This window comes from Canis aureus, chromosome 11 (genome assembly GCF_053574225.1).
Source record: "Canis aureus isolate CA01 chromosome 11, VMU_Caureus_v.1.0, whole genome shotgun sequence".
Lineage (NCBI taxonomy): Eukaryota > Metazoa > Chordata > Mammalia > Carnivora > Canidae > Canis > Canis aureus.
In genome coordinates this window covers 28,307,453-28,327,439 of record NC_135621.1, presented here as the reverse complement: position 1 = coordinate 28,327,439, position 19,987 = coordinate 28,307,453, and the positions used below count along the sequence as shown (strand labels likewise).

At 60.6% G+C, this 19,987-nt stretch overlaps 1 protein-coding gene across 8 annotated transcripts in view; it reads left to right on the top strand.

The window, feature by feature from the left end:
• MGAT3 (beta-1,4-mannosyl-glycoprotein 4-beta-N-acetylglucosaminyltransferase) overlaps positions 1–19,987 on the top strand; it is a 40,914-nt gene that overhangs the window by 1,673 nt on the left and 19,254 nt on the right. For 2 of the 8 annotated variants that reach the window (XM_077914458.1, XM_077914457.1), the window contains exon 3: positions 6,094–6,275. In XM_077914458.1, the coding sequence (XP_077770584.1) occupies positions 6,199–6,275 (77 nt within the window). In that variant the 5' untranslated portion in view covers positions 6,094–6,198. Of the gene's footprint in view, positions 1–6,093; positions 6,276–7,357; positions 7,515–14,262; positions 14,360–15,438; positions 15,722–16,511; positions 16,534–17,144; positions 17,263–18,431; positions 18,581–19,987 lie in introns of those variants that run through there. The other 6 variants (XM_077914460.1, XM_077914455.1, XM_077914459.1 and 3 more) reach the window with 6 other exon arrangements.

Here is a 19,987-nt window from a genome sequence, read left to right as displayed (position 1 = left end):
GCCCTGCCCTCCCGCGGTGGCCCTGTGGGACTTTCCTGTGGGTTTGTGGGGAATGCCCGGCAGGGCTTGTGGGCGTAGGGGGGTGTTCTCTGTGTGTATGCACCTGGAGTGTGTCTGTGGGTCTGTGCACACAAGGCTCCGTGTGCATGTGTATGAGTGTGACACTAGGGCAGGGAGTCTCCCAGGGAGTGCTCCCGCCAGCAGATGGGGGCCTGCTCTGTGCATGTGCTGGGTGTGCGCACACACATTTAGGTGTGGGTGTGTCTGCATCTCTGCCCTGGTGTGACCACTGGTGCGACTCAGCCCGTTCACCTTGGAGATCCAGCCCCCAGGCCTCACTCTAGCAGGCCACCCTCCTGCGCTGGCCAGGGGCTGCAGTGGGGGACACCTGCTGACCCCATCCCTCCCTCAGCACCTGCACTGTCCTTGGAGCTTGTGGGGTGTCGTTAGGCTCCCTACACACACACACACACACACACACACACACACACACACACCCTCACTTCTTAGCTATGACTAGGCCCTTCCCCATCCATCCTCAGCCTGGACACCCTTTCCCCTTTTTTGCTGTGTTTCTAAATCTGCCCCAACCTTTGAGGCCCAGCCGACATCGCCTCCACCCTCCCAACCCAGGTGGACCGTCTGGCCACCTCCCTGCTGTCTTTCTGTCTCATCTGCTGGCCTGGGTTCTCCTGGGACAGAGGAGAGTCTGGTTTCTCTCTGCCTCCACTGCAGCCTGGAGCCTAGAGCCTGGCACCCAGAGCCTAGCACACAGTAGGCTCTCAATCAATGAGTGGCTAGAACCCCACCCCACCATGTGCTCATCTTCCTCTCTCTCTGTGGGGTTGGCTGTCACGAGGGAGAAGCCCAGGAGGGGATCTGGCGCCTGATGGCCGGAGCACTGGCTCTGGGGTCCAGGTCCTGGCTCTGCCTCTCAGCCATCGAATGGGCTCTGTCCGTTTCCTCACGTGCAGATCCAGCAGCATGAGGCTTAAGGGGGCTTCCCGGGGAGGGAGGAGGGCTTGGCGTTTCTAGGAGTGGTCGCCAGGACTCAGCTAAGTGTGCAGCTCCTCGTACCAGCGGCCACTGGAATCCTCGGTTATGTCCATGTGCAATCACGCAGCAGCCCTGGCCCTAACAGGGGGACTGGAAGCCCCTGGAAGGTGGATGCTTCTCTGTCTGGGTTCCCACCATCCCTCACGCAACCCCCCCCCCCCAACAATGGACACTACATATGAGGGCCAGGGAAGGAGGTGGTCTGAGGCTTATGTGACAGGATTTGTTGAGCACCTACTATGTGCTGGGCTGTGCCCGGTGCTGGGGTGACAGCAGCCCTAGTAGGGATTATGTTCTGGGAGGTGAGACAAGCAAAAGAACAAGAGGCGTAGGAAGTTGCCTTGTATGTTAGATGGCCAAAAGTGCTGTGGAGAAAGGAGAGCAGACAAAGGGGTCAGGGAGCTGCACCCTAAGGGCCATTTGAGGTAGCCCCACATTGCACTGAGACCGGAGAAAAGAGGGCACCCCATGGGTACCTGGGTTGGAGGGGGAAGAGAGGTCTGGATGGAGGAAACAGCCAGCACACAGTAGGTTGATGGGCACGGGGACAGCCTGGAGGGAGGGGCCAGGGAGGCACCAGTCTTGACCAGGCAGGGACTTGTGAACCCCCCCACCCACACTCTGACTTCACTTTGGGTGAGATGGGAGCCACAGCACGATTTGAGCAGAGGAGGGAGGTGATCTGACCTGTGCCATCCAGAGCCACACTGACTGCTCCGTGGGAAGGGAGCAGAAGCAGGAACAGGCGTGGGGAAGGTACAGCAAGGACACAGGTGGGAGCCTTGGAAGAGTGACAGGAGTCCCCACAGTGGGAGGGGCCCCAAGGAATGGTGGGGGAGAGCCCGGCAGTTCCTCACCTGGGTCCTGAACCCTTTGGGAATCCAGTAACAACCATAGACCTTCTCCCAGAAAAACATGCATGTGCGTGATGTGCACACACAGGTTCACACAAGCAAGTACATGATTGCATCCTCGCAAACATACATGAACACCCATGTTTATGCATGCGCATGCACATTCCACATGCTCACACACACACACACACACACACACATACATGCCACGCTGCAGAGAATTTTAGGAGAGTCCTGGCCTCCCATTGAGTCCATCCCCTCTGCTTAACACGTGTGGAAACTGAGGCTTGAACAAGAGAAGCCTTGTCCAAGGTCACCCAGGCAGGATGACCTGCAGGACCTGGCCCACATGGACCGGGAGCATCAGGGACCCCAGTCTCCAAGCCCTCCGTCTTCCACACTGAGCCAGGCGCCAGGGCAAACCCCATCTCATCCTTGTGCCAGAGAGGCCGGGCTGGAGGCTGGGATCCCGAGCGCTTCCTGTCTGGTATCCTGGCCTCCCTGCAGGGCCTTTCTGGAAACATTTTGGCACCGGATGAGATGGGGTTTGCCATAGAGGCTGGGATGGGTGCAATGAGTACTTAGAGATGGGCTGATGGGCTGGGGAGGGCACTGCAGGCAGAGTCCAGGAGCAGCAGAGGTGATGTGAGAACTCTCCAAACAGGGTGTGCGGCTCTGGGGGGAGAGCACACCTGGGTTGGGTCTTGAAGGGTGAGTAGAAGATTTGCCAGAAAGGCTTTCTGGGCAGAAAGACTGAGATGGGCCGAATGCAGGGCTGAGAAAGTTTGGAGAAGCGGCAAGCATTTCAGAGGGCTGCCTGCGGTGTGCTTCTGGGAAGGGCTCATTTATCAATGAGCAGAGGGAGGGCAGGACAGGCTGCGGGGTCCAGCGACTTCAGCCGGCAGGTGACAGAGAAGGAGGGGAACCGAGCGATTATTGAACAGCCCTGCTGGCGCCTGTGAGGGGTCAAGCAGCCCTGCCCGAGCCCATTCTGCAGATGAAGACGCCAAAGGCTTGGAGCCAGCTCACACTCCCTGCGTGCCAGGAGCCTTGGCAAGGCCAGTGCTTGGCCCTCAGCAGGGGTCAGGGACTCCTCACCTCGGGGACCGGGGCCAAGAGTGAGATGACCCCGGGGAGGGAGGAATGTGGCTCCCATGGGCCAGGCAGCAGCTGCAGGAAGGGCTAACAGACCCAGCGATTGTTCACAGAGCCAAATCGGCCCCAGGTAAAAGAGGGCTGCAGAGCTGTAAGGTGACACCCCCTGGGCTGGCTAATCTTGTATCTGGGCTTCTTTCAGCTCCAGGCTCCCACAGCTTCCTTGTCAGGCTCTGGAGGAGGGGGTGGTGAAGGAGGGCCACCTACCAAGCCTCCCCAGCCCCTCCCGCCTCCCGCACATCCCCTATAGTGGCTTAGAGATAGGACAAGAAGTGAGTGAGGATGGAGAGGTTGGAGAGATCCAGGTTCCAGTGACATCAGTGTGATGTTGGGCTGTGATTAGTCCCATTTTACAGAAGAGGAAACTGAGGCTTTGGACCTTGAAATGACTGGGACACACAGCGGGGCTGGATTAATCCCGCCAGTGCTCAGCCCCTCCACCTGCTGAGCACCTGCTGTGTGCCAGACCTCTCTCAATGCTGGAAAAGAAACAGGGTTGTCTCCCCTCCTGGCCAGCTGTCTCAGAAGTGGGCTCCCAGTGTTCGGGGGGTAGGGAGGTGGGGCCTGGGGTGCTGGCTCTGCCTGCGGCCAGTGGTATGTGACCAAGCAGGTCACTAGTCATGTCTGTCGGGCTGGGAGGGCAGGTTGGCCATGCACAGCCCCCAACGCTCGCCGAGACTGCCAGAGCGCACCGGGCAGACGGAGGCTGGCTTCAGTCTGGCCCCACCAAGGCTGACTCCCTGTGGCCTCACGAGAAGCTTGGAATCTAGAAAGGTCAGGAGAACGAAGACCCGAGTGTTGGGGGGAGGATGGAGCACAGCGAGCAGACCCCATAGCCTGACCCAAGCCGGCTCCGGGCAGGGCAATCCCACACTTGTTCCTCTACACAGCTGCCCTGGCGGGGTGCCTTACCCCTGCACGGACTTAAGAGCACCCATGTGGGGGTGGGGGTGCTCTCATGAGGGGTTCAGGGTATAGCCCACTGAAGCAGGGCCTTGGGAGCACGGCTTTCCTCAAGTGGCCATTTTCAGACAGGTCAAAATGAGCAACCACTTTTTTTTGTTTTTTGTTTTTTTTAAATGACGGGTAGTATGTACACAGTGGTATTAATCATTTTCTTTTCCTGGCAAATATTTGTTGAGTGTCTCCCATGGACCCAGCTAAGGGTGCTGTGGAAACAGTGGCCCTGCAGTCACCGCACCAGCTAAGACAGCCTGGCTGGCAGGCCCTAAGGGGGTTACCTAATGCACAGGGCCCCATTTCCCTCTCTGAGGAGCTTGAGGAGGGAGGCTTCCTTATCCCCATTTCACAGATGAGGAAACAGAGGTAAGCCACGTACATGAAGACCCAAGTACCTAGACCCAAGCCAGATCTCTCTGGTTTCTGAATCCAGTTACCCCCGAACAGTGGGACCCTCCCCGCAGATCCTTACCGCTCAGCCTGGAGGCTCAAGGAACAGGAGAAAACATCTGTTTCACACCTCATATTAAAAAACCGAAAGGGAGACAAGCTATAAATGTAATGGATTGGTTTTTAGGTCACAACAAAATGGCTTCACATCAAATGAACCACATCCAAAAAAAAAAAAAAAAAAATCATGAGGGAAAACGGGTGGCCGGGGCTGGGGCTGGAAGCTTACTTTCCACTGGACATCTTTCAATAATTTTCAAATTTGTGCTGTGTGTAGCTATTATCTGCTCACCCAAATCAATTAAAAAATTTCAAGGGACAAGAAGGCATATTTGTGGCTCAGGCCTTGATCCGGACCTTCTTGGCTCATAGCCTTGGGAGCCAGAGCTTGTCCCAGGGAGAAAGAGTACACACTAGAGGAGAGATGAATGCTACTGGTTGCTCACTACGAGCACTCCGCCCACGGCAGGGAGAATGAATGAGAGTCCCACAAATCTGGTTTTGAGTCCAGGCTCCAGGGCCTCCCGGTCTTGTTACCTTAGGCACCCCTCGATGGGAGCTGTGAAAAGTGAAGGATACGCTATTTTGTTCCCAGCCTGGTGCTAACGGGCCAGCTGTGAGCTTTCCTGGATGCCCAGAGCAAGCCAGACCTGAAACCGTACTTCTCTCATGGGTCTCCCAAGTGGCTGTGGGAGACCAGGGGAGGAAGAGCAGATTCTCCTGGGGAAGTCAGGGGCAAGCAAAGAGTCTCTGTTTCTGAGAGTCCCCAGGCAGAGGCACAGGGAGAGGCACGCCTGAGTGAGCAGCAGTGAGGCTTCCATTGGGGATGGAAAGAGAAGGGCAGACAGTCGGCTGGAGGAGCAGCGGGGGCAAGAGGATGTTGGGGTTAGAATAGATGGGATTTGCAGGGAGTGACGGAACAGAATACCTGAAGCAAGTGAGTCATAAGGATGACACGAAGGTGCAGGGATGTGCTCAGAGTGGTGCGAACTGGGAATGACTTTTACATTTTCAAATGATTAGGAAAAAAAAAAAAAAAGAAAGAAGAATAAGGTTTCACACACAGGAAAATTACATGAAATTCACACTTTAGTGTCCATAAATAAAGTTTTATTGGAACACAGCCATGCTCATTCCTTCCCATATTGTCTAAGGTTGATTTTATACTACGGTGGCGGAGCTGAGTAGTTGAGACAGAAACTCTACGGGCAGCAAAGCCTAAAATATCGCCTAGCTGGCCCTTACGCAAAATAGTTTGCCTACTCTTGGCTTAGAGGGAGTCTCCAGGGAGAGGAGGGGTGGGGGTGTGGCCAGAGAAGAGATGGAGCCAGGTCATCAGGGCCTCCTGCCCTGCCCAGGCGCTCAGCTCAAGCTGAGGGCAAGTGGGAGCCACTGAGGAGTCACAGGGGAGAGCGACCGGCTCAGACGAACGTTGAAGGGTCACGACTGCTTGGCAAAAGTAGATGAGGGTGGGCAGGGGCACGTGGACCGGGAAGCCCAGGCAGAGGCTGCTGCAAGGGCCTAGCAAGGGCAGGGGCACCTCGCGCGCCCGGGGGCGTCTCCCTGCCCCCGCACACACCCCGGCCTCCGCTCAGAGACGTGCTCCCTGTACACCCAGGGTGCCCGGCACACGGGGCAGAAGTGGCCGCTTCTCCAGGGAATCCCTGAGCGGAAGAAGGTGCCAGAAGCGCGCGGAGGCCGCCTCGAAGCCCCGAGCGACGTCATGAAGAGCCGTGGTCTGAAGTGGTGGGTGCCTGGAGAACCACCCGTGGCCGGATGGCAGGAGAGGAGGCTCAAGAGGTAGGCGGGGCGCGGACCCGGGGCCTTGGGTGCCCGCTGCGGGCGCGAGGAGGGGAAGTGTACGCGGAGCCAGGAGTCACTGGGCCCGGCTGGGAAGAGGGGCGCAGCGGCTCGGGCACGTGCCTATGCGGACGCAGGCAGGAGGGCGCCGGAGGGTGCAGGCAGGCGGAGGCCCGTGGACCCCGGCCGGTATACACTGGCTACACTGGCCACCCACACACACGCGCACAGCTGCGTAGACTCCGTCCAGGCCTAGCGCTCCGCACGCGCCACAATAGAAGACCAGGCCTCTGCACGCGCTCCTGGATGGGTGTACACAGAAGCACAGCCGCGCGAGCCACGCACGCACACGAGCCCTAGAGGCCCCTCCACACGGTCACAGATTTGTGCACACTGGCACGGTCCAGGCACACGCAGGCACAGCCGCCGGCTCCACGCACACACCATAGCGCAGCTGTGCACGCCCATGCACTCCCCGGGACTGGAGGTCACACAGTCCCGTGCACACTGCACAACCCAGACGCACACATCCACGCACGTACAGAAGCGGACGCGCAGACCGTGCACACGCCAGACAGACACACACTCTCTGACCCGCCCCGCCTCCCCTCGCACACACAACCGCCCAGGACGCACCGGGCCGTGGGCCGGCGCACGCACGGTCACAGGCAGGGGCGCGCACACACACACATTTGATCGCACACGCGGGAGGCGCGGAGCGGCGGCGGCCCGAGACTGCGGCCCGAGGCGCCCCCGGCCCCGCGCGGCGAGCGGAGCGCGGCGGGCGGCGGGCGGCGGAGGGGAGGGGGCTCCGGTGGGGGCGGGGGCGGGGGCGGGGGTGGGGGCGGGGCGGGGGCCGGAGCGGCGAGTCGGGCGGGAGCCGGCACCTCTGCGCGCCGCGCCCGGGCCTCGCCTCCGCACCCCCCGCCGCCGCGCGCCTCCAGGGGGCCCTCCCCCGCGCCCGTCCGCTCGCCGGCCCCCAGCCGCGGCCCCGGGGTGCAGCCAGGCGGCCGCGCCGGGCCCGCGGGACGGGGTGGAGGTGGGGGCGGGGGGCGGGGATCGGGGCCGGGCCGGGGCCGCGCCGCCCGCGATGCCGGGCGCCCGCCGCAGCCGCCGCCGGAGCCCGGGATGGGGCGAGAGGCTGCGGCGGACGCCAGCATCTCCCCGCCGGGGGCCCCGGGGGCCGCGGAGCCGCCGCCGCCGCTGCTGCCGCCGCCGCTGAGACCCAGCGGGCGATGGGTGAGTTGACCCCGGCGTCCCGGGGGCCCGCGCCGCAGCCCCGCCGTCCCCGCACCCCGGCCCGCCGCCTCCATCTCCGCGCCGCCGCCTCCGCGCTCGCGGCGCCCCCGTCACGGCTCCCACGGCCCCCTCCCGAACGTGACCCTGGGGCGGGGGCGGGGGCGGCCGCGCGGGGCCGAGGGCCGGGGCCGCGGCGGGGGGCGGGATGCCGGGGAGGCTCCTCGGCTCCGGCGCCCCCTCCCCCAACCCGGCTGCTCCGCGGAGCTTTCCCGGCCCCGGAGGGCAAAGCCTCATCCCTCCGCTCCCCTCCCCCGGCCTGGGCGGGGGGCGTCCCCGAAGCGCGGGGCTCGAGCGGCGCTTTGTGCGCTGGGCCGCCCCCCCCCCGCCCCCCCAACCTCCGGCGCGGCGCGGGGCTGGGGGCGGGAGGCCTCGGCGCCCGCCTTCCCCACCCCCCGACCCCGGGCTGCGGCGGCGGAGGCCCAGGCGCGGTCCCGGAGCAGGGCGGGTGCGGGGGCTGGGACCGTGGCTGCTCGCGGCGACCAGGCAGAGGGAAGTGGGGAGAGCACCCCCAGTTCTTGGGGGGGGGGCTCCCGCTCTTTTCACTGCACTGCCCAGGGCGGGGGAGGGAACCTGGCTGGGGGAGGGCGCTATAAATATCCGCAAATAGTGAGTTCTGGAACCGGGGGTGGGGAGGGGAGCGCGCTGGGGTGTAAGTGGGAACGGTGGTGCCTGAGCTGGGGTGCCGCGAGCAGCAGGAGGGGTCTCAGCCAGCCCTGGCGGCCTGAGGTCAGGTGACTCTCCCAGCTCTGGAAGACCCCCTAGAAGGGCTGCGCGCAGGAATCCTACCCCAGAGACACCCCTCCGTGGCCCCCCGGAACCGGCACTGCCCCCATCCCGACGGCGCTCCTTTCCCCTTTCCGCTCCTGGGACAGCAGTCCAGATCTGGCCGACGGGGAGTTGTGGGCACTGGGGCGTCACCTCCTGGGGCAGTTACTAAAGATCCAGGCAGGGGGCCTCCAAGGGCTGAGGAGATGGGCCCAGGGTCCTCTGAAAGTTTGAAAGAGGTGCTGCTAGCCCAAGGAGGAGAGAGAACTTGCTGGAAGAGTTGGCTCGCTGAGGAGAGGAAGGAAGGGCACTCTAGGTGGAGGGAATGGCACGCCCAGAGGCTCCCGGCCCAGGGGGTGTGGGGTGCCTGGTGTGTGCGGAGAGCTGGAGGGGGTGCTGGTCAAGCACAGTGAGGGGAAGACACGAGTGCCAGAGCTGAGGAAGGACGGGCAGGTGGAGGTGAGGTGACAGGCCCTACCAGGGAGCTGGCACTAGCAGCTCCTGAGGACAGTGAGGTGCTGATGGGGCTGGGAGTGCTGCCATCTGGCTCGGCACCCCCTCCTTGTCTGCCCAGTGCCCCTGTTGTGGTCAGGGCTGCTTGACCCACATCTGGGATCCCTCTTCCTGTGGTGGCTGGACCGCCGCAGGCAAGTCAGCTTCCTGAAGGCTCAGTTTCCACGCCTGTCTAATGGGGAGACTCCCCCACAGGGTTGTAGAGAGGTCTGAGGGAGATGATGAGTTTAGGGTACCCACCCAGCACCTGAGAAGGACTCGGGAAATCCCTGTCTGCTGCGTCAGTATGATGACCTGGAAAATGAGGACATTGATTTCAGCTGGTGGGCCAGGCTCACCCTCCGGGGGGTGATGAGGATCACGTGAGGGCTGGACCCAACTGGGGGAAGCCAAGGGCTGGGGGAATTGCGCGTGCACATCCTCACGTTATTCTGGGAGAAGAGAGAAGCAGTGGTCAGTGGCTGAGGTGGGGGTGGTCTGCACACAGCGCATTCTTGCCCCCACGGGCACCTTAGCTACACCAATCAGTGACCCTGCTGTGTTCCCTGAAGCCCCTTTATTCTCCACGCTGCACCCCCTCCTGCTAGCTAGCTCTAGCCCTGATCATGGGGACCAGGGCTCCCTTCCAGAAGGTTCTTCAGACATTGAGACCAACAAACACAACATCCTCCTGTGAGGGGCACTGTCGTGAGCAGCCAGGTGGAGAGGACACAGACCTTACCCCCAGGAGAACGGAATCTAGAATCTAGTTGGGCAGCAAATACCACTGGGCATCCATGGTCTGGCCTAGCCCTGTGCTGGCTGCTTAGGGGCAGAGGGGGAGTGACAATAATTGCACATTGGGGCAGTCACATGCAGAAGTTAAAAGCAAGGATTCCGGATCCAGTGGCCCGGGTTTGAATCTTGACTGTCCATTTTTGCTGTGCGACTGTGGACAACTGACTCTCCTCTCTCTGCCTCAGTTTTCTTGCCTCTGAAGTGGGAATGATGCGCACTATGGCTATTGGGGCAGCTTGGTGTGGTTTCTGGTGGGCATTTCAGATGAGTCTCCCGGTTCACCCCTGCCTCCCTGAAGACAGCCTGCTCCAGCACATGAGGTGTCTACATTGCTGCCGTCATCTTCTCTGTGAGCCTCTGTAGGCAGGGGCCTGACTTCTGTGTCCATTGCTTGGGCATGGGGCAAGGGCATGCTGGCAGTAGGCTCTCTGGGAGCAAAAAGGTCCCTGATGAAGTCAGAAGGCTTCTATGGTGTAAACCTCCCAGCAAGGCCCCTTTCACGCTACCAACAGCTTATCCATCTCACAGCGGGAGATGGCGCACGCCAACTTCAGCCCCCAGGCATTCAGTAGGTGCTTCATAAATGGCAGTTGAAAAAGGAGAGAAGGCTCCAGAGACTGTTGGTTGGGTAGACCTGGGGAGCTGTGGGGCCATACTGTAGCCGAGTGGCGGGGGGGTGGGGGGGGGGCGTTGGACAGGTTGAGGGCAGGGCCAGCGATCACTCCAAATACGTACACACAGTGAGATGCAGGGCAGGGGGGAAGGAGGGCGGTGTCCTGCCTTCCTGGGAACCTCCACACCCCTGACCCTGCCTCACTCCTGCTCTAGCTCCCCTTGACCTTGGCCTGGTTTGGGCTGCCTACACAGAATGACCCAGCTGGAGCCCAAGCTTCTGGCTCACAGAGCTCTGAGATCGGGTCCTGATCAGCCTCAGACGTCAAATTCTGTTCCCTTGCTTATGCTGTTCCCTCTCCAAATGTTCCACCCACCTCTTCCTGTGTCCCTAAAACCCTGTCACCTTCCCAAAGCCTCCTCCATGGTGCCAGCCCTCCACCCCAAATCTCCCCTTCTGTCACCCCTAGCCTTTCAGCCCCCCCACCCCCCTTGCACACTGCCCGCCCATTAGAATATGAATAACCAACATTTATTGCATCCCTACAGCTACCCACAACGGAGGTACCATGATATCCCCTTTGCAGATGGGGAAATTGAGGCACAGTGTCTTGTTACTGGTGACCCATCCTTTCCATCTGGGCTGAGCAGCAGTTGTGCAGGGAAGCTCCTTGCTGTGGGCCGGCGGAGGACCACACGGGTTTCTGGAACATGTTTGCTGTCGCGTGTTCTGCTTGGCTGCGAGTTCCCCGTCCCATAGGAGCTCAAATGAATGAATGGAAGAATAAATGAGTGATTATCAGCCCCAGGGAGTGGCCCTGTCCTTCTCCCCATTCTTCTCCCTTCTTTATCCCTATGGGCGGAGGCTAACCCTCGGGAGGGTGGCCCTGGACCACAGAGGGATGGTCACTGAGACCCTGCTTCTCCTCACCCCCTGGAAGGGGAAGTGAGGCTTCGGGTGAGGCGGAACCAGGCACAGTGGAAGGGATGGACCACCCTCCTGTGGTCTAATATGAGGCCACATGGGCCCAGGCTCCTGTGGGGAATGCAGGAAGTGAAGAGGGTCCCAGAATACTTTTTCTTGCACCAGCCTCAAGTAGAAAGTCCCCTGTGGGTTCACTTAGTTTCATCTTTTCTATGTGAATAAAATTGGAACAATAGGAAACATTCACATACCTAATTACTCCGTTGTTTTCTGAATTTAGAGCCTATTTGGCTCAAGACTTTGGTTCCCACTGAAGTAGGAATCCCCTGGGAGGGGCAGGGTGAGAGCCAGAATAGGAGGCCGGAGCCCTGCTGACACTGGGGCCTCCTCCCGGCTCTGGCCTCCAGCTGCCCTCTCCAGGCAGGCTGGGAACTTCCCAGAAGGAGCAGCCCACATGGGGGTCTGAGCAGGGGAGGGCGGCCAGAGGCAGTCTCCGGGATTCTGGTTGACAGAGGCCCGTGATGGATGACTTCCCAGACTCTTCTACCCCACCTTGACCTCTGAGTCATAATCATTTGCTGCTATTTATCGAGCACTTACTATGTGCTGGGCGCTGGGCCAAGCACTTTGTCTGCATTATCCCAGCGATGCCTCCTAACTTCCCTCGAAGTAGGTGCTATTATTATTCCTATTTGGCAGTTTGAGGGTGCCTGGGGCCCGGGGCTCAGGGCCAGAAAGGGGCAGGGATGGCATCCAGCCTGGAGACCCCAGAGTCTGATGAAGCTCCTAGTCTGGGCCCCTCTGTCACTCAGAGGACAATGGTCCCTGAAGCTTGGACACCCAAGATGGCCACTTCACTGGTGTCCTGGCCTCCAAACCCTCCTTGTAGCCCTGGAGCCACTCCCTTCTTTCCCAGAGACCCGGGGCTCTTTATCTGGAAGCCCTGATCAGCCTCACCTGGGCCACTTGGGAAAAATACATATTTCCCAGGCCCCACCCCACCCTGCTGAGTCAGAATCCCACCATGGGATTCTGAGGGTTGGAAACCCAGTTTTTAAAATGCTGACCTGGAGCTACAGAGGCCTTTGGACTCCGAGAAGCACTGCCCAGCCCCGTGGAGTCCAAGCTGCCATGAGAGACGCCCTGCCCTCAACCCAGATCCCCACCTGTGTTCCCAGCCTCTGCTCCCTACTACCCTAACCTAGCTCTGCACACACCATAGTGATACCCACACCCTTTTATCCAGACACCTGCTCTGCCCTTTCCTTCTGGAAACAGGTCCCAGTTGGCCATGGACCCCATATGAGTGATGGTGGCCAGGAAGGGGGAGCAGGGAGGCCTGGTGACGGCAGGGGAGGAGCTGGCCTTCCAGGCTGGGCACACAGGCACTCTCTGGGGGCTGGCACCTTGCCTGACATGGAAAAGGCATTTGGTAAATATTTCTTAAATATTTGTTGAATGGTCGTGAGCGTGGCAGGCCGCTTCTGGAAGCTGAGCAGAGTGGCGGGTTTAGGAGAAGGATTGAAGGGGCGCCTTCTTCACCATCTCCTAGGACTGTGATGATTAATGCTTGGAACTCGTTGATGGCTCGAATGAGAGCGAGATGCTGGTTCTTTCTTTTTTAAAGATTTTATTCATTCATGAGAGACACAGAGAAAGGCAGAGACACAGGCAGAGGGAGAAGCTGGCTCCGTGCTGGGAGCCTGACGTGGGACTCGATCCCAGGATCCCGGGATCACGATCTGAGCCAAAGGCAGATGCTCAACCGCTGAGCCACGCAGGTGTCCTGAGATGCTGGTGCTTTCTTGCATGACTTCATTTCAGTATCACGGGAGCCCTGAGCAGTGTGCTTAAGTAATCCTCATGCATTCTATGGAAACTGAGTCCTAGACGGCAGACGACTTGCTAGGCCCACAGCCAGGAGTGCAATTTCCGGGCCAGAGTCCTGCCCGTTGGGCCAGAGAACCAAGGATTCTGTGCAGCCCTGCATAGTGTGCAAAGCACTGATTATCTCATCATCTCACTTGGTTCTAGCAGTGGCTGGGAGGATTGACTCTACGTTTGCAGCGATGCCCATATCCTGGAGTCAGAAAGCCTGCCCCCCAAGGGGTCTTCTGCGTCTGTCCAGGGTAGTGGTGGGGAGAGAGGCCTCTCTCCAGGTTGGCGGGAGAGAGAAACAGAGAGGCGTGTGTTGGGGGCTCCGGCACACAGTAGGTGTTTGGGAGCCCTTTTGGTCAGTGGAGGCAGAGCCAGGCCTTTGGTCCCATCTGGTCCTTGGAACAACCCAGGACAGGCTTCTGGGACAGGCTCTGGGTCGAGGCCCACAGAGGATGAGTGACTGGTTCCAGGTCACCCCTGCCATCCCCAAGGTAAAGAGCAAAGGATGTTGAGGTTCCACCATGGCTGGGAGGAGGTCTGGGGAGTGGGGCCCCCAGGCAGACCCCCTCTCGGGTGTCCAGGGCTGCCACTGGGGCTTGGCATGTCACTGCTGTCAGAGATGTTTGAGGCCTCATCTGGGTACAGGCAGTGGGGGGATGTAACGGGCTCCGTGGTCCCTGCCTCCAGGCCCGGTACCCCCACCTAGACTGGAAGCCCAGGTGCCAGCTTTCCTGGCCTTTGCAGATGCTGTCCCCCTGTCTGGAATGGCCTTCCCCTTGTCTCCTGGCAGGTGCTTGCTCATCCTTTAAGACCCCCTCCCTGTCCCGGGAAGCCCTGATCCCCACCCCAACGGCTGGGCTGATCCTCTCTGCCAGAATTTCCATTTGTCTGCTCTACAGGATGCTGAGAACCTTGAGGGCAGGGCAGGTCTGCCGAGGGGCCTCGAGATGCCAGTGGAGGGGACAGGGGAAGCAACTGTAAGGGGCAGGTGACTGTCACCTCAGCTCACACAGGGGACCTTGTAGCCGGCCACACACACCCATTTCACAGAGGGAACGCTGGAGGCCCCAGGTGCTTGGGGTTGACCTAGACAGAGAGCGGCTGATAGGCCCTCTGGGGCTGACCCGTCCCCCAAGCTGGAGCGTCTCCATAGGATCCAGGGGTGGGGGATGGGAAGAAGCCCAGGAGCAAAGTCCCCAGGGCTCAGGTCAGCACTTTGTCCTCATGCGCGTGGAAGACCAAGCTCCTTAGAGAAAACGCTTGCTGTCCAAAAGCTGGCAGGAAATCCATGTGGAGAGTTTATTCCAGCAAAAAGGTACACGGGGGGGAAGAAGTCTAAGAACTTTGACTAAAAGGTTAGCTCAGGGGATGGTGGGTGATGCTGTCCTGTTTCTTTTGCTGTGATTTTCCAGTTTTCTGGGATGTATGTGAAACCTTTGTGATCAGAAAAATGCAGTTCGTAATCGGAAGGAGAGAGGTCTAAGAAAAGGCGCACTGGGAACAGGCGGCGCCCCCATTTGCTTGGTTCTGGGGTCACCACTTGCGGGTGGCTTCCAGAGGGACCAGGGGAGCTGCCTGGCCCCAGGCACATCTGCCAGGACAGGTGCGCTGGTGGCAGACAGCTTGTGTTTCTCTCATCCTGGCAAAGTGGGTCAGTGAGCGTCCCAGCATGCGGCTGCTGGGGGATGTGGCACCCCGAGAATTCCATTCGAACCTCTGCCCGCCTTCCTGTGGCACCGTTAGGCCTCAGGACCCTTGCCATTCCACCTCCGCCTGGAAAGCCCCCTCCCACCCCCGTTAGCTGCGGGCTTCACCTCCATCCCCGTGCCCGGTGGGTACGCATCACTGTTGGCTCCTTACTGACTCCTGCCCCCAGCGCCTTTCCGGCGTCCTCCTGCCATGCGGTCAGGGAAACGGTATTTGTAATCCAGCTGAGCCCTGATCCTAGCTCAGGTGCCAGGGCCACAGATCTGCCGACTCCAGGGTGTGCTCATGTCTGCGTCGTTGTGCACATCCCCTCCCCCTGCACACAGCATGAGCAGCTCCATCGTAAGTGGACTCTTGTCCTTCCTTCACGCTGCGCCAGCATGTAATCTTGCCCATACCTCCAGCACACCGGCTAATTCATTCAGCAAACACCCACCGAGGAGGTACCAGGCCCTGACCCCAAAGAGACATGATACAAGGTCTCTGACCGCGGGAAGTGCCGTCCTGGGGGCTGTCGCAGTGCAGACTGGTGAGGGCAGAGGCCAGCAGGGCCACGGCGGTCAGAAGCATCGCCCTGGAGAGTCGGGGGGGCCCTGGGCCAGGGCGTTCCTGCCCAGCTGTGGGTGTGCTCGCCCATCCCCTGCGGCCCTGGGAACCTCGTGCTGGCCCTCCTTGCTGGTTCTGCGGCTCTCAAGCAGATGCCGATGGAGCTGGAACGGGCTCTTGGGCTGTGGGCCCTACTGCTAGGGGGCTGGAAGGGAATACAGGGTGCTGAAAAGGAAGCGGGTTGGCTGGAGCTCACAATATGAAGCCCCCTGGCAGGCAGGAGGACCTGGGCCGCAGAACTTTCTGAAAGGGAACCTGGGGACCCAGACACCAGAACACAGCATCGATTCAGACCAGAGAAGCCGAGTCACGGGACTTATGGGAGGAAGATGGAGCAGGAAGCAGGAGAATCAGGTCTCCCGTGGTCAGTGGGGAAACTGAGGTGCTTCGGGGTGGGGGAGGTCTTGAGCATTGGTGAGCCTTGGTAGGCGTGCTTGTGGTCTGTGCTGAGCCGGGCCCTCCCCACAGCTTGCTGCTGCCTGACCTCAGACAGGACTGGCCCCCCAAAGCTCAGTTTCGTGAGATGGCTGTGTGGTGGTGAGATGAGATGCAGCGCTTCACTCGGGAAGGGGCGCTGCCCTTGGTGGGCGGTTCGTGGCATTGCTGAGGCCTGGACCCCGGCTACCTGACTCCTGGAATGACCCTGTCACCCTATGGTGGCGGTCTGCTCACTGCTGTCTCTTCTTCCCCACACTCAGTGGGACGTCTGGGCACTTGCGGGCCTTTTCTGGAACGCTCTCTGGATCTAGCGAGTGGGAAGGACTGAGTAATTAAAGGAGCAAGAACAGATGGGTGGCTCTGTATTAAGGAGCAGGGGCCCAGTGCCTGCAGTCCTGTGTGGTGTCCCCTGCCATTTGACGGGGGCTTCTTGAGTGTCCCCAGTAGAGATGGTCAGGGCCTGACCCACGGGGGCTGTCGCTGCTCGCAGGCAGGGGTGGGCCAAGATTAATTGGGGAGGAAAAAGAGAAAAGGTTCATTGTTCCAGCTTCACAGAGGCTCACCAGGTGCCCAGAGCGGCAGGGCCAACCAGCTGTGCACCTGCTGGGGCACCACCACTCCCGACCACTCCTGCAGGAGGTGCCTTGTGCTGGCTCAGGTTCCCAGAGCTCTGGAGCTGCAGGCGCTGGGCCAGGAGCAGCCTCAGCAGCTCCCCAGATCCCTGTGAGGCCCCTTCAGGTGGGTGTTACCAGCCTCCCCTTTTTTTATGCCTCTGAGAAAGTAGGGTCCTAGAGCTGTGGGTGGCACAGCCAGGGTTCCAGCCCATTCTTTGACTCAGCAGCAGCTCACCGAGCACCTCCTGCATGCCGGGCATGGGGCCGGGCACCGAGCACCCCGGGGTTCTTTACCTTCCTTTCTACACTTCCTCCCTACCATCAGCCATTATGTTGCTCAGGGTGCTCTAAAGCCCAGAGTCCTTCCCCTGTCTCCCCTCACCCCCACTGCCCTCCCATTATGATAGAGTTCGTGTAGATAAGCCACTTCATTGAAGTATGCTCTCCCAGGCAGATCTAGACTTTTCCAAGCTCCAGCTCAGGCCTCAGAGCCCAGCAGCACTGATTGCAGGTGCAGGTGGTGTGGATTTGGGGGGGGGGGAGGGTCATTTATTCATTAAACAAGCCAAGGTCAACCCCTCCTTTGTATCAGATGGGGTGCTGGGGTCCCAGGGCAGTCGGGCAGCACCAGCCCAGTGTGGAGTGAGGAGCCCTGGGGGAAGGACAGTTCAGCTGAGCCTACCTGGGGACACCGAGTGAAAGATTATACAGGAACTTGGGGCCTTCTACAGGATCTGGACTTTATCCTGAGGACAGGAGTTCCAAGCTGGGAGGCTGTGGATGTGGCTGGCTTTGGCTTGGCTCATCGTGACCAGGGTGGGAGCCCCCTGGCAAGGCCGCTGCTCTTGTCCAGGTGAGCGTTGGTGGTGCAGCTGGCATGGGACAGTGGCGCAGAGGTACCAGCGGGATAAGTACCGGGGTATGGAATGGACGCGGTTGGTGATAGACATGTGAGGTCAGCAGGAGGGAGGATTTAGGATGCCTCCTGGGCTCCTGGCCTGGGCAGCTGGTGGGGGGGATGGTCACATGACATCAAGGCCCAGGAGGAGGAACATGGGGAAAGCCCGACATCAGAGCATCTCTGGGTGCCAGGCTCAGGTCACAGGTTATCAGTCAGGTTGTTGGGACAGCTGTGTGAGCTCTTTGTGCCTGGTTTTGCAGCGGAGTCTCAGGCAGGATGGGAGCTGACTCTAACCCCTCTGCTGGGCCCAAATCCATATCCCCTGCCCCTTGTGTGCTCTTCTCTCTCCCTTATAAGGGAGCACTCTTGAGTGGTTAGTTGCACCCCGCACCTGGGCCCTGTACACTCGGGGAGGTGCCCATGGGAGCACCCCCCCCACTCCTGCCTAGGTACACAGGACTGACCTCTGCACAGATATCCCCCCTCCCCAGCAAGGGCATTCCCCCGCCCCCCCACCTCCCAGAGTGCAGCTCAAAGCCTCCCCAGGCCATGGCTTGAATCTATGGTCCTCCTGGCCCTGTGCTAGGGAAGGTTCATGAATGCCCCATGAAGATGGATGAGAGGTAGGCCGTCTCCTCCCTTCCCTTCCCCCACCCTCAGGCCTCCGGGCTGGAGATGGAGCTGAAGCTCTGCACTGAAGTGGCCCTTTGTACATTGTCCCCCTGGAGGATGGGGGAGCCTGGTGGGAGGGGCTGGCACCGCTGGACACCCTGGGCTGATGTCAGCAGGGCTGAGGAGCGAGGTGGGGCCGGGGGGCGGTGTGTTTTCTCTGGGTCTGGGAGCAGGGCACGGATAGGCATGGATTGCACGGGCCAGGCCTGCCGCCCCAGGCCCACCAAACTAGCTGATACTTGTCACTCAGACTCTGCTATCACTTCTCTTGAGAGTTGGGTGGTCACGCAACAGCTGTTTCTGGAGTGCCTGCTCTGGGCCAGGCTTTGTCCTGGGGGTGGGGAGCAGCGGTGACCAGTGACCGAGGCTCAGGATGACCCTGCTCTCCTGCTGTTGACATTCTGAGCCCCAGGGTGTGGGTGGGGGAGACAGACCACTAACTCGTAAACAAGGAGACAGCTAGCTTCCGCAGCGGTTGTGGGGGAGCCGATGACCTGGGGAGCGGACAGACTGGAGCTGGCCGGGCAGGAGGGCCCCTCTGAGCAGCAGCCACATTCCAGACGGAGGAACCGCGGGGGGAGGACCCTGAGGATGAAAGGTGGGGACTGCAGCCCAGAGGAGCCCCGTGGAGGCGGGGACAGCAGAGTATCAGGGACCAGACTGGCAGGGCCTGTGGGCCCAGAGGAGTTTGGGTTTCATTCTGAGCCAGACTGTGGGGGGCAACTGGGTGGCGTGGGGTCTTGGGAGGGGGTTGAGCTGGGGGGGGGGCGCATATGGCCTGATGGGGACTTTGCAGTGACGGAATTTGCGGGGCCTGGTGCCAGATGAGAATGTAGCGCCTCTTGTTCAAAAAATTAAGAGTTTCAAGACAGGAAGGAGAAAAAAAAAAGGAGAGAGGCCAGTGAGGAGAAGGTGGAGGAGGAGGAGGAGTGGGGCTGGGGCCTGGGAGCATCTCGGAAGGAGGTGCCCACAGGTCCTGCAGTGCCGCCGCCGGGCACACCCGTGAGGCCCTTGGGGAGCACCGGGGGCTGGACTTGGTCAGGAGCTCAGAGGGACTGGTCTATGTTGGGACTTTTTGGATGTGACCGTGTTCAGTCGTCATGGGCTGAGGGCTGGAGTGATCCCACAGTGCGATGACTCTGCAGCCCAGGGGTATTCAGAGGCCTGCCCAGGGTCACACGGGGGGCGGAGAGGGCAGGGGCAGGCTTCGAATCTGGCTTTCTTTGAGTCCAGATTCCAGGGAGTTGCCCCTGTCACGGCCCCCTGGCCGTCTCGCCGTGTCCCATGCGGGGGGCCGGGGGGCTGATTGCACAGCACCCTCCTCCCTGGCTCACAAGGGAGTTGGCTTTCTCCAACTCCAGAGCAGGCAGAGAGCGCTCAGCCCAGCCTCACCAGCCTCGCTTGTCTCAAGGTGATCTCCAGTCCACGGATGTGACCCCTGAGGCAGAGCCGCATCCTGCCCCGGCTCGTGGGCGCCCACGTCTCGCTCTCCGCCTGCTTCCTTGGGCCGCCCCGGCTGCACCCTGCCCTCCTCCTCCTCCTTCCTTCTGCGGAGATGGCAGGGCCCCCGTGTCCCGGGGAAGTCCCCTCAGCTCTGCTCACCCAGGCCCTCAGCGACCCTCCTGGGTGGGGTGTCCCCGACAACAGGTGCAGCACGGGGGCACAGAGGACACCCCGTTTGCCCCGCCACCGCACTGATGGTCCCTGTGCAGCCCCAGGAGCAGGGCTTCGGCGCTCACAGCCCACGGGCTTTCTCTGCAGGCTGATAGGGGTCGAGGGCAGTGCCCCAGGGGAGGCACGGGCTAAGCTGGGTGTGAGGGAGGAGGAGCCTCCCAGAGACCCCACACGCACCCCCCCCACTGGAAGCTCTGCCGTCTGCCCTCGGCTCTTCTCTGCCCGGGGCTGATTTATGTCTTCACCCTCTTAGGAAGGAGCCCGAGAGGGTCATTCCCACCACAAGGGATGAATGGCTTGCTCATGGTGGACTTGGGCATGCAGCCAGGCA